We start from the raw sequence: 14146 nt of genomic DNA, 5'->3' as shown, positions 1-14146 counted from the left end.
CCTGCTTCCTCCTCTCTCTCTCTCTGCCTGCCTCTCTCCCTACTTGTGATCTCTGTCTGTCAAATAAATAAATAAAATCTTAAAATAAATAAATAAAGAGCTAAGAGGATACTTAACAAAGGTAGTATTGATATATCCGATTAGGAGATGAAAAGGAAACTTAATCATTAAATACAGTTCCTATGTAGTAATTCTTTTTAAAAAAATCCTCCACTGAAGGTTTTACGGATAATAAACTTTGTGACTCCTGATGTGTAACAAGCATGTTAACTAAAATTTAAAAATTAAACATCAAAGTAAGACCATGGGATGAACAGTATTTTTCAGAAATGGCCACAGCAATATTTCCAGTACCACGTGGGCTTCCCAGGCTTTCCAGAGCTTCTAAAGTGACATGATTTGTGACTTTTCTCCTCTCTTCATCCATCTGTGGCAAACAGTCCATCATTAAAAATGTACGCTGAAACATCCCCTTTAAATATGTGAATCCAGCTTTATACTGTGTGCCATCATGGAAAACACAGAAATGGTTTTTGTGCAGAGTCTTTGGGTACAGATGTTTGATTGCATTTTGCAAGGATGATGCTAATACACTGTTTGGATGCCAGCATTTAGGGCTGCGTGTTGCCTTGAATAATAAGGAGACTTGGGGTGTAAATCAACATTAGAATACCACTCATGGACCATTGAAGCTGAATGGGTTCTGGCACCTGACCAGCTTGTTGTATGGAGCCTACTGAATGTGTAACTTTATTTTTCTTTTTATGTTTTTCGTTAGTAACACAAAGAGATCTCATGACGAGTGCTCTTCTTACATTCTTTTGACAAGAATTGAAATTTTTTTCTTGGACACTCAATTAGTTCACAAAAGAAAACTATTTCTCTTCTCCACGACACTTCTTGACACCAAGTGTGAGAGGTTTTTTTTTCCCTCCCCTCACATTAGACAGTTCTGACGCTAACTACCCAGAGTTAGCACAGACCCACGGGTGAAGGGCTCAGTCCTGGGACACCATCCCCACTTCAGATGCCTGTTGCAAAAATCTGAGGATCCCATATTTCTGACCCGTAAGCTGTAAACTAGGGGTTCCCACAACCCCCTCCTTTGGTTGGATCGTTTGCTAGAATGCCTCACAGAACTCAGGGAAACATATATTTGCTGGTGTTATGAAGGATATAGAAGAATAGTCAGGTGAAAGATATATAGGACAAGGTCCAGAAGGCTTCCAAGTGCTGCAAGAGATTTTGTACCCAGGGAGTTGGGATGTAGATGTGTTCACCTATCTGGAAACCTGCTAAACTTCTTGTTTTGGGGTTTTGCGGAGGCTTTATCACATAGACATGTTGACTATTACTTCTAATCTTCAGCCCCTCTCCCCACGCAGAAGATGGAGGCTGGGGGTGAAGTTCTAAGCTTTTGGTTGTGGCTTCATCTCTCTGGTGACCAGCCCCCTTCCAGGAGCCCACCAAGGGTTGCTTCATTAGAACTTAAGATGCTCCAGGGAAGTCCCAGGGAAGTCCTAGGGATTTAGAAGCTCTGTGTCAGGAACCAGGGTCAGAAACCAACATATATATATATATATATATATAACATATAGTTTAGCTATTTAGGTGTCCCAGCTGTGTATGGGCGTCTTTGATCCATCATCCCACCTTGATAGCCTCCAGCCTCTCAAAGTTACTGTATCTTGACAGATGGGTGCCTTTCAAGCCTTGTACCTTTATTGCCTCTCCTATCTTTGGGGTCTTATAATAAGGTTTTTCAGCCTTTGAGGGTTTCTCATTCTTTCTTGAATGCTTAGGCATGTACGTTAAAATAGCATTATAAAAACTATACAGCTAGTTTTTTCTAAAAATTTAAGTAAAATTCGCACGATAAAGAATTAACTAGGGCACCTAGGTGACTCAGCCGGTTAAGCGTCTGCCTTCAGCTCAGGTCATGATCTGGGAGTCTTGGGCTCCCTGCTCAGCGGGGAACCTACTTCTCCCTCTCCCTCTGCCTATACACGTGCGTGTGCGTACACATGTGCATGCGCTTTCTCTCGCTCACGAATCTTTCTGAAGAAATAAAAAGAATTAACCATCTTAAAGTGTATGATGTAGTGACATCTAGTATGTTCACCTTGGAGCCATTTCTTCTATTTGGTTCCAGAACTTTCGGAACTAGTTCCAAAAAGGAAACCCCATACCCATTGAGCAGTCTCTCCCCCTTCCTGTCTTTGCCCAGTTCCACCTACCTGCTTACTGTTTCTGTGAATTTACCTATCCTGGATATTATATGTAAGTGTAACCATTGACTGTGTGGCTGTTGTATTTGGTTTCTTTCACTTCTGCATCACTAACCTTGTTTTCAAGGTTCACTCATGTAGCCCCTGTCAGAATTGCATTCCTTTAGTGGATAATATTCCATTGTGTGGATATGCTGCCTCTTACTTATGCATTTATTACTTGATGGACATTTGGGCTACATTCACCTTTTGGCAATGAATGTTACTATGAACATTCATCCACCAGTTATATTTTGTATTCCTGTGTTCGTTTCTTTTGAGTGCATACCTAGGAGTAGCACCGCTGGGTCATATAGTAATTATGACTCTGGGTTTAACTTTTTAAGGAAGTATCAAACTGCTTCCCATGGTGGCTGCATCAATTTACATTCCCACCAACAACGTACAGGAATTCCAGTCTCTCTGCTTCCTTGCCAACACTTGTTATTCTCTGGGGTTTTTTTTTGTTTGTTTTGTTTTTTTTTTTTTTTTTTTAATAAATAGCTGTCTAGCAGGTGTGAAGTGGTATCTTACTCTGATTCTGATTTGCATTTCCTAATGACTGATGACACCGAGCATCACTATATACCTTTCTAAAGGTAGAATACCTCATGTCATCCTTGCTTGGAACCATCCAGTGGCTTCCCATCGCACTTGGAATAAAACCCCTGCCTCCTTATCCTGGCCACAAAGCCCTCCCTGAGCAGCTCTTGCTACCTCTCCTTCCACAGCCCACACAGCCCTTCTATTTTGTCCATTACACTGGCCACTCCTGTTCTGTGGACACACCGAGTTTGTTCTTGCTGGGGAGGATTTCATACTCGACTGTCATGCTCCCCCTCTCTTCTAATGGTCAGCTTTTTCCTCCTGACTCTGAGCTGAGTATGTCACCTCCTCTGAGAAGCCTGGCTGATTCCCCAGACATTGGACTCTTGATTTGTCTCCTGCCGCATCACCATTTCATCCTCCCTCTAGCTCTTGGATGCTTTTCTTGAATATTTGTTCAGCTGCCTCTGCCTACCAGAATGGAAGCTCCACAAAAGTCATCAGACCTAGAGCTCGGCTTCTGGCTCCCAGAGCAGTGATATATTTGCTCAATAAAAATAGCTTTGATAAATTAATGTTTTCTTTCCCCAGATTTTGTGTAGTTTAAAATAAAAATCTTGGGCTTCTGAGTGGCTCCACCAGTTAAGCTAACCATCTTCCTTCAGCTCAGGTCATGATCTCAGGGTCCTGGGATGGAGCCCTGCATCTGGCTCCTTGCTCAGCAGGGAGCCTGTTTCTCCCTCTGCCCCACCCCCCACTTTGCACTTGCTCACTGCCTCTCAAAAATAAATAAAAGATTAAAAAAATAATCTTTGGGGCACCTGGGTGGCTCAGTTGGTTAAGCGTCAGACTCTTGATTTCAGCTCAGGTCACGATCTCAGAGCTGTGGGATTGATCCCCACATCAGGCTCTGTGCTCAGTGCTGAGACTGCTTCACATTCTTTTTCCCTCTCCCACTTGTTCACTCTCTCTCTCAAAATAAATAAAATCTTAAAAAAAAAAAACCACGAAAACTTTATCCTTGCTATGAGAGACTGAATCTTTTTTTTTCCATTTCGATGGCTGGTTGTCCAAATAACGTTTACTAACAATTCATACCATCTCCATTAATTTCGAACGCTCCTTCATCATATTCTGCATTCTAATACAGGGTCATCTTTCTGGAGGCTGTTTTGTTTTGTTTGATCTGTTTGTTCAGCCCGGTGCTGGCATCCTACTATTGTAATGATTCTCAGTATGTGTTTTCATGCCTTCGTAGGGTTTGTCAGTGTAACAGATGGCATGCTCAATTTAGATAATTTGAGGAGAGTTTAATCAAGGTACTATTTATTCAGCAAGATATTGCAGGGTTTAGGGAAACTACAGGAGCTAGTTCACTATCCTCTGCTATTAACTAATATCCCGAGGCCTGAATAGGCAAGAGGAAAGCTTTGCCAGAACCCAAAGGAAAGAATAAGGGAGGTGCTTTTGGTGGAAGGAGTAGAGGAAAATATATCCAGATGTCACTCTCTTTCCTTCCTCCCACTTCCTGCCAGTGGTACTGCTTGCTAGGCAGGGGACTTGGTGAGGTGTTCCCTATCAGCCAGGCCCCAGGGCATGGAACAGGCCAGACTGTGCGGTTGGTGCATCTGGAGCACAAGAAGCCTTCAATGCGTAGGAAAACTCTGAATTTCATTGGCTTTTCTTGTATGTACATGTTAGCAGTGGTCACAGTCTTATTATGCAATTTATTGATGTTAAAACCAGCCTCTGTACTTGGAATCTCTCCTGTTTTTGTCTGTGGGTGCTTACCTGCTACTAGCTCTTCTGTTTACTGGAGCCGGTTCTCTGTCTGTGTCCCTCCATCTGAGATCTGGTATGTCTAAACTCCCTTCTCGGTTCTTCCAGGCCAATTAGATCCTGAAGCCCTGCTAACTAGCCGGGCTCCTGCTCTTTGTGAAACTCGTAGGTGGGAAAATTATTTTGTGTAGTACACACCTTTCCCTGCAGCCATATTGCTCGTGGGCTTTGACCTTCATTGGGGGTGGCCCCAGAATGGGGTGCAAAGATTCTGAGTGGTGTCCAGTCTGAGTCAACACTCAGAGTGTCAGCTCTGGTCACAGGGATGAAACATCGTGGCGCGAGTCGTCTTTGCCTTCTTGACGGTTTTCACTTGGCTTTGGGCTACTTTACTCTTACCTCGAAAAGCTGACCTTTACCTCTTAGTCTTAGTCTTCTGTAGGAGAAATTAAGCTCTGATTTTTCAGGGTATAACAGGAGATGGGGCACCTGGGTGGCTCAGTTGGTTAAGCGCCTGCCTTCAGCTCAGGTCATGATCCCAGGGTCATGGGATCGAGCCCCACTTCTCATCCTTGCTGAGCAAGGAGCCTGCTTCCCCTCTCCCTCTGCCTGCAGCTCCCCCCTGCTTGTGCTCTCTCTTGACATCTCTCTCTCTGTGTCAAGTAAAGAAATAAAATCTTAAAAAAAAAAAGTACAACTGGTGAAAGCCTTAGTCTAACTTAGTAGAGAAATTTAAAATCAAGTCAGTCTAAAATTTCACCCCATAAGGATAATTTGTTTCCAGTTTGGGGGAGGGGGGAAAACAGTAAAATAAAAAGCCCTCCCCTGGACACTTACTGCCTCTACCATTCAGAAACTTGGGGAAGGGACTTGCAGTGTCTCTGAGACTATCTTCCTTACTTTACGGCGGCAAGTCATGGAGCTGGAGGGAGAACCTTGTTCTCCTGAACCAGTGTTCTATCCATTACACCAACTTGCTTCTCATTTTGAGTCCAGAATTAACTTTATAGGATAGGTGGCTCACCTGTTTTTTCCTAGCTCTCTAGCTAGGTTGGAAGCAACTTAAAGGCAGTAACCAAGTTGTATGCTTTTAAATCCATACAACTATGCATGTTTATTTATAGCACATACTTTGCACACTGAACGAGTTCATTTAATTTCTTTTTTTAAGATTTTATTTATCCATGTGAGCGAGGGATAGAGCACAAGCAGCTTCAGAGGCAGAGAGGGCGGGAGGAGCAGACTTCCTGCTGAGCTGGGAGGCCAGCTGTGGGGTTTGACCCCAGGACCTGGAGCTAATGCCCTGAGCCCAAGGCAGCTTAATCAACTGAGCCACCCCGGTGTCCTGAGTTCATTACATTTCTGTTGAATTGAATGGCTTGATGCTCTTTGAAGAATTGATGATTTTAGGACAACGGAGCTAAGGAGTTACTGAAGACAAAGACTTTTGGGGAAACAGTTTTGATAATATTTGGTTAGGAAAAAGGATCAGGATTCTACTGAGTTAATGATCTTTTTGAGTCTAATTTTTTAAAAGACTTTTTTACTTATTTGACAGAGAAGGATCACAAGTAGGCAGAGGCAGGCAGAGAGAGGGGGGAAGCAGGCTCCTTGTTGAGCAGAGAGCCCGATGCGGGGCTCGATCCCAGGACCCTGAGATCATGAACCGAGCCAAAGGCAGAGGCTTAACCCACTGAGCCACCCAGGCACCCCTTGAGTATAACCTTGACCGTTAATTTATTCAGCTGATATCTGTGTAAGGGAAAGGACTATAAGCAAGTGTCTCTGAGAACTGCTCAGTTTTAGGGTAGGAGGGGTAGTTTTTAATTTTTTTTTTTCAGATAAAGATGTTCTCTGGAGCTCCTGCAGTCTGGATAGGGAGGACAGAGAGGGAGGAAATATGTTAGGGGCTGATAATAAGAATATCGCCATGCAGATATTATTTCCAGAGAAGGCTTGCAAGAAGCACATTTCTTCCCGTTTTCTTTTCCAGGGAAGATGTTCAGGCACTTCTGTTTTTCTTTTTATCGAGTTGCACTGTGTCACTGAAAGTGGGCTGCTTACAGTTGGAGTTGGAAGTGCAAAAGGACCTCCTTCCTTAATTCCTGAGTCCTCTGTGGAAGACTAAGAGCCATCTGGATGTCAGGAGGAGAAGCCCTTAATGAGCTCTTTTGTTTTGCTCCAAAGACTTTTGAATTGATTGTTAAATTCCCTTGAACTGAGAAGCCTACCTTTGCTTTGATATGGTATTTAAGGGGGGCAATTCCAGGGGCTCTCTGAGGGACATATGCACCAGCAGCCTTTACACTGTTTTGACTCTCTCCCCCTCTGGTTTCCCACATCCACAGCCCTGCAGGTGCCTGCCGTGGGGGATCTTCTGACCCATCCTCTTGGTTCACGTTGCTTGATCTAGGCTCTTTCCAGGTGGCGTGGCCCTCCTCTGAGACAGACATCAATTGCAGAGATCAGAGTGGGCTGGCTTTTGAAGAGGTTTTTTAAATTCTGCTCTGCAAACCTGCTGAGAAATGTGGTGTTCCTTTCATGTTTCCATTCCATCTGTCTTTTGAGAGGGCAAAGAGAGGGTCTTCTTGTGACCAGGGGCTATTGATGTTGCCTGCAAATTCATTTCAAATTAATTTCTACATTTTTGTCACGGGCGTCTAACAGCCCTTGTATTTCCTTGATCTTGACATTGCTCTAGCAAGGCTGCCAATGCGCAAGAACAATTTCATTATACTCGGTAATGGGAAAGTTCCCCTTCATCATGGGGGTTATGTGAAATGCTGTTCTTTTTTCTCTCCTTGGAATAATACTGGGTCCTGAGTAAAGGTGTATTACAGAGTTGTAGTAGCTATCTAGTTAACTTTCCAGTGATACTTCCTTATGCAATTATTAATACATTTATTGACTACCCACTATATGCCAGACACCCTGGGTTTTAACTTTTACCGTTTCCTTTTTTTTTTTAAAGATTCTTTTTTTATTTATTTGACAGACAGAGATCGCAAGTAGGCAGAGAGGCAGAGAGAGAGAGGGGTAAGCAGGCTCTCCGCTGAGCAGAGACCCCAACATGGGGCTCCATCCCAGGACTCTGGGATCAGGACCCAAGCTAAAGGGAGAGACTTTAACCTGCTGAGCCACCCAGGCACCCCTACCATTTCCTATTATTTATGTATTTATTTATTTATTTTAGATTTTATTTATTTATTTGACAGAGATCACAAGTAGGCAGAGAGGCAGGCAAAGAGAGAGGAGGAAGCAGGCTCCCCGCTAAGCAGAGAGCCCGATGTGGGGCTCGATCCTAGGACTCTGGAATCATGACCTGAGCTGAAGGCAGAGGCTTTAACCCACTGAGCCACCCAGGTGCCCCCCCCCTCCCCGTTTCCTATCTTTAAAACAACCCTGCAAGATACTTGTTATCCTTGTTTTATAGATGTGTAAAAAGCAAAACAAAACCGAATCTAAAATTTGACTAGATAAATCCCTTGTCAGGTATGCATATGGGAGTGGCCTTTGGTGTACTGAGTCTAAAGTCCGCTCTCTTTGCACTATTCCAGGAGACCCAACGAAAGCCAAATTTAGCCTACCACCGGTCTTTGTTTCATTAGGATATGGCCAAACCCACTTCTTTGCATATTACCCAAGGTTGCTTTCATGTTATAATGGCAGAGTTGGGTAGTTGTGTTCTCTAACAGAGAACATATGGTCCACAAAGCAGAATGTATTTAATACTATCTGGGCCTTTAAGAAAAAAGTTTGCCAACCCCTGCTGATAGTGGCCACGTCATTAGCAAATAGAACAGTTTTTCCAGCCGCAGCCGGGGGTTACAAAAACTGGAGTCTATCCTTTATCTGTCTTTATTGCTTTTTTGCTTTTCATTTCCCTTTGTCTTCTAAATATCTTTGTTGGGCTTCTATAGAGGGTAGTGGCTTTTACTTCTGAGTCCAAATGCCAGTGACTAATGCTGTGATGGGTTTATTTAGAGATTTCCTGTCAGGACGCTTGTAATAGATGGTTAGAGATTCTAAATGGTTTTGTGGAGTAATAAGCTTTCCAGTGGGTCTGTCATTCTTGAGGGGAAACGAGTCAGATAATGGAATAGTCTGATGATCTAGCAAGTTTTGTCACTCTCATTTTGAAGGTGTTCTTGCCTCACCTTAATGGACTATTAATGTTTACAAATTCTAGCTGGGGTGGGTTTGAAGAAATATGAGTATGTTATATGCTGCTCAGGCTTACCTATAAGGATATAAGTTGTAAGGCAGCAGTTTTCAAATTGTCAGTGTGCATAAGAAACACTTCAGGATGCTTGCTTTAAAAAAAAAAAAAATAGATTCCCAGACCCTTAGCCCTGGAGATTCTGAATCAGTGTGTCAGCTGTAGGTGCCTGTGATGCTTATGAAGAAAAGCTAGTTTGGGGAGTGGAGTCCTGGCTTAATGCAGTGACTCCAAGTAGTCCTAACAAGGATAGTATCCCTGACCTTTTTTTTTTTTTTAATTTTGGTTCAGTTTACCTTGGAATCTGATAGTGTAATTGTAAACTTTAAATATTTATTTAAGTAAAATGTAATAGGAAAATTGTGCCACTATAAATGTTTTTTAACTACTACTTTCTTTCTCTATCACTCATAGCAACAGTAAGCATTTTGTGTTTTATGTAGTGCTTTATAGTCCTAGAGTTCCTCATTTCATATCTCATTTGCTTTTTATGTCACCCCTTGAGATAGATGTGGCAACCAGTATAACTCATTTATCAAATGAGGAAACTGAGATTTAGAAAACAGGTGATTTCTGTATTCTGCAGCTGTAAGCAGTACCTCTAGAATTCCCATATACCAGTTCTAATTTCTAGTCTAGTGTTCTGTGCAGTGTACCGTAGTATTCTTATGACACCTATTTTGGTTTTTAGAGGAAAATATAATCATGTGTAACTCATCGCCTTCTGATAAGAAGGACGAGTGTTACATAATTAAATACTTTGGTAATCTCCCGTAGGTGACTCATGGGGGACGTGATCAACCAGCATACACGCCTTGGTACTCAGTTCCTTGTAGGACTTCCCTAGCATGGAAAACGAAATGTCTCTCCTTTCTTTGACAGAAACTTTATAAGACAGGTCGGGAGATGCAGGAGAGGATCATGGACCTGCTCATAGTGGTGGAGAATGAAGACGTTACCGTTGAGCTAATTCAAGTGAATGAGGATTTGAATAACGCCCTCCTTGGATGTGAGAGGTGAGCTGATGTGCATCCTCTCCACCCTCTCCCACTTGTGGTTTCTTTCACAGTGGCTCGGCATTCTTGTAAGAGTACCTGCGGGGTAAATACGCAGTTAAGATCAAGGCTGCCTTCCTTCCAAGAGAGGGAATGTGGTCCTGGCCTTCTGGGAGGTTGTGATATGGCTTGCAAGAGTAAGGGCACATCTACTCAGTGCTAGGAGCATTCTTGGGCATTCTCGTGCATCATAAACATCTGACCACAGCAGGGCCTGGGTCTTACTCACCTGATACTGTCGGCAATGAGCGCATTGTAGACGCAAACAGAAGAACAGTATAAACAGCATCTCAGTAAGAGTAAGGTTTATCCTAAGTTCAAGATGGACAAGAACATAGAACAGTGCAGAGGAGAGGGGAGGACATTGTATATGAAGAAAACAGTCTGTACAACACCAGAGCAGTAGGAGGACATTTTGTATATGAGCATAGTTGTTTTTTAATTTCCATTCAAAAAACTATGAAGGCAAAAATTTTAAATACTCATCATTTTGTCACTAATGTTTTCGTCTTTTTTCTACATTTTTTAATAGTTGTGATCATGTAAAGAACATACACTTCTGTTTCTCTCGATTTTATTCACCGTGTAACCAGTATCTTTGTGGTCTGTGCTTTGAATTCCTTTTGATAAGCTGTTTTGTTTAAGCGCTCCATAATAGTCTGTCTTTCCCAGTTCACTTATTAGGCATCTTAGTTTCTAATTCATTCATTCATCAAAATAAGAGTCTTATAATCTATTGGAATGGACAAGGCTCTAAGTCAGAAAAACACCATTAAGACACACTTGGAAATTGAAATAAGTGCAGTGAAACAAAGTGCGGAGGTCTGCTTGGTAAGAGTATCAGCCAGATGTAATCCAAGTGGAGAGGAGGGAGGGGAGTGTTGATGAGGAAGTGCAGGTGTGGTGAGTACTGCAAAATGAGTGGGCATAGATGGAACACGATGCAGAGCAGGAGCTCGGAGGGTTTGTGAAGCTACAGAAAAGCACATAGGCCTGGGAAGAGAGTGAGCAGCCAGGATCCAACCTCCCTGCCCCCTACCAGGAGCTGGGGCATGCCTAGACTGACAGTTGACTTCTTCCTCTGTCTCAATGTATGAAAATATAGCTTCATGTGGAATCTAACAACAACAATATAAAAAAACAAGAAAAGCAAAACAACACAAAACCAACCATGTTCGTAGGTGCAGAGGAATTCAGTGGTGCTTGCTAGAGACACAGGAGGTGGGAGGTGAGAGGAATGGGGAGAAGGGGTCAAAAGGTTAAAAAAAATTAAAATTAAAAAAATAAAGGAACAACAACCAAATGAGGTATGTGGGCTTTGCCTGGATCCTACTTTGAGCATGCTAACATTAAAAAACATTTAGTCGCTAATGGGAGAAATTTGAATATGGATGGAATATTAATTTTTTTTTAGATTTTATTTATTTATTTGTCAGAGAGTGCACAAGCAGGCGGAGTGGCAGGGAGCGGCAGAGAGAGAAGCAGGCTCCCTGCTGAGCAAGGAGCCTGAGATCATGACCTGAGCTGAAAGCAACGGCTTAACCCACTGAGCCACCCAGGCACCCCTGGATTGAATATTAATTAATATTAAGAGCTTAAGGGGGAAAATACAATGGTTAAGTCAGTGGTTAAGCTGAAAAATGTTTTTATTTTTGGAGAATGCCTTCTAAAATATCTAGGGATGAAATGTCATGGTTATATATTTTAATATATTTATATTAAACAATATATTTAATATAAATGTAATAAAGTTATATAACATATAATTTTAAATACTTCAGCAAAAAATACATAAAGCAAATATGGCAAAAGATACACAGTTATCAAACTTAGCTGAGGAAAACAGAGGTGTTCAGTATATTGTTCTCTTACTTTCCTATGGGTTTGAAAGTTTCCTAATAAGTTAAAGCAAATGAATCTGAGTTAACAGTTAAACTCTTTTTTTGTTTTTTTGTGTTTTTTTCTGAATTAACAATATTACTTTTATAAAACAACTTATTTCAGTGCTTTTAAAATATTGTGTAAAACGGTGTACATAAATGCACCCGAAGATCCATTATTAGGAACCTGAAAAAATAAGGGGAAAAAAAAAGCCCCATAGCTCCAGGCAAGTCTCATGGTCTCTTTCCAAAACTATCCCTAGGACTTCCTGTCCTAGTAATTCTAGAGCATCTGAGCTCCCCACACTTTTTCTAGATCCTCATTTCTCAATAGGAATGATGTTGGCATTGTGGGTGAGACAGTTTTCCCTTGTGTGGACCCTACTTAGTGGTTCATAAGGGAAATAGGGGAACAGGGCTGGATTCAAAAAAAATTTTTTTATGAATCAAATCTTGATGATTTCTGGAAAAATTGCTTACCTTTTTAAGACTTAAGTTTGTTCCTGTCTATTAAAGAGGATTGTATTAGCTCTTTTCAGGGTTTCATTTTTGTTTTGAGAACTAAATGAATTAATGTATATAAAAACACCTTGGGAAGTGCTAGCATGTTGACACTCATTAATATTAATTTCTCCCTCCTCCCCATAAGTATCCCACTGGGCCGTTTAACTTACTGATTAGATTTTTCTGTTGCTCCATGAATGAACCAAGAGAATCGGTGACATAAAACCGGTAGCTGTGAAATGAGTTTTTTCCTTCACCGTCTCTTATGTACTACCTTATCAGTGACCACAGCCCTTCATGTGAAAAGATGACTATGCGTTGACTGAGTATGTGAGCCCAGCAACCAGTGTTGTCTGAGCACTGAGCAAACTCAACTTCTTACCTTTTGTTTTGTGGGACATAAATCTTGGTTAAGCGGGAAGATAGCTCAGGAAGACCACATGGCTGTCAGCAGAGTGCTGCCTTCTGGTTTCCATTTTGGCGAATTCTATTACAAACCATTAAGACCATGGACTAAAAACTTCTTCTGAAGGGGAATGTCTAGATATCAAGATTGGGTTCCTTCTGTGAATGGCTCCTTCCGGTTCAGCTCTGAACCATATGTTCCAAAAGCAACTGCAGTCCGAAGTCTGAAGCTTCAGAGAAAAATGTTTTGCCTCTGGAAAAGATCATAGTCTTGGTGTATTAGTTCCCTATAGCTGCTGTAACAAATGATCACAAATTTAGTGGTTCAAAACAGCATAAACATATTACCCTACAGTTTGGTGAGCGTCCAAAAATGGGTCTTGCCAGGCTAACATCGTGGTGTCAATAGGGGTATATTCATTTTTGGAGGCTCTAGAGGAGAATCCTCTAGATTTGCTTAACTTTTGCAGCTTCTCAAGGCTGCCCACTCTCCTTGGCTCATGATTCCTTTCCACCATCTTCAAAGCCAACGTCGTCTTGTTGAGTTTTTTAATATTGTGTCATTTTCGCGTCCTCTTCTGCCTGTCTCTTCACATTTAAGGGCCTTTGTAGTTACATTGCTCATCTGTACAGTTCAGGCTAATCTCCCTATTAAGGTCTTCCTATTTTTTTTTTAATTTTATGTGTTTATTTGACAGAGAGTGAGATCACAAGTAGGCAGAGAGAGAGGAGGAAGCAGACTCCCTGCTGAGCAGAAAGCCCGATGCGGGGCTCGATCCCAGGACCCTGAGATCATGACTTGAGCCGAAGGCAGAGGCTTTAACCCACTGAGCCACCCAGGCGCCTCTAAGGTCTTCCTATTAAGGCAACCTTCCATATGCCTTCCAAGCTAACACATTCACTGTTCCCGTGATAGGATATGGATATCTCAGAAGGGGGGATCTCCATTCTGTTCATCACAGTCTTCCGTCTGTTCTCCCAAAGATTCTCATCCATCCATGTGCAAAATACATTTGCCCTATTCCAACATCCCCTAAAGTCTCTGCTCATTACATCTAGAGAAGAGTTGTGCAAATACGAAAACAGAAGTTTGTTGCTCAAGCGTTGATCTGTGAAGGTGATTCATACCCAGCACATAACTAATGTACAAGAAGCTAGTGCCATAAGGAGGGGGAGGAAAAAAACGTGTTTTAGAAAGGGAAAAATCCTTAAACCTAAGTGCATGTTCTAATTTAGTATGTTTCTAAGGCAACTCCTAGTTTGCAAAGCATTTCTGCATTAATCCACCTGTATTATCTTTCTAGGGGTCACCCCTGAAAATAACTTTCTGAGGAAGTGCTTCAAATGCTGCTATCCTCTTTTAGCAGGTAGAGAACTGAGGATCAGAAGTTATATCCACGATCCTCAAGCTGACACTTGATCCTTGGACTACTGCCTTCAACATTGCTATTCTTTCAAAACTATTGTTCATTTATTTATCTGCCTCTCTTT

General features: G+C 41.9%; 1 protein-coding gene across 1 annotated transcript in view; it reads left to right on the top strand.

Moving 5' to 3' along the window:
- TOM1L1 (target of myb1 like 1 membrane trafficking protein) overlaps positions 1-14146 on the top strand; it is a 58528-nt gene that overhangs the window by 20687 nt on the left and 23695 nt on the right. Inside the window, exon 8 of the mRNA XM_045984426.1 lies at positions 9694-9827. Coding sequence (XP_045840382.1) covers positions 9694-9827 — 134 coding nt within the window. The remainder of the gene's footprint in view (positions 1-9693; positions 9828-14146) is intronic.

Source organism: Meles meles, chromosome 18 (genome assembly GCF_922984935.1).
Source record: "Meles meles chromosome 18, mMelMel3.1 paternal haplotype, whole genome shotgun sequence".
In the NCBI taxonomy this organism is placed as follows: Eukaryota; Metazoa; Chordata; class Mammalia; order Carnivora; family Mustelidae; genus Meles; species Meles meles.
Note: the sequence above shows the minus strand (reverse complement) of the source record. Positions and strands in the feature narration are given on the sequence as shown.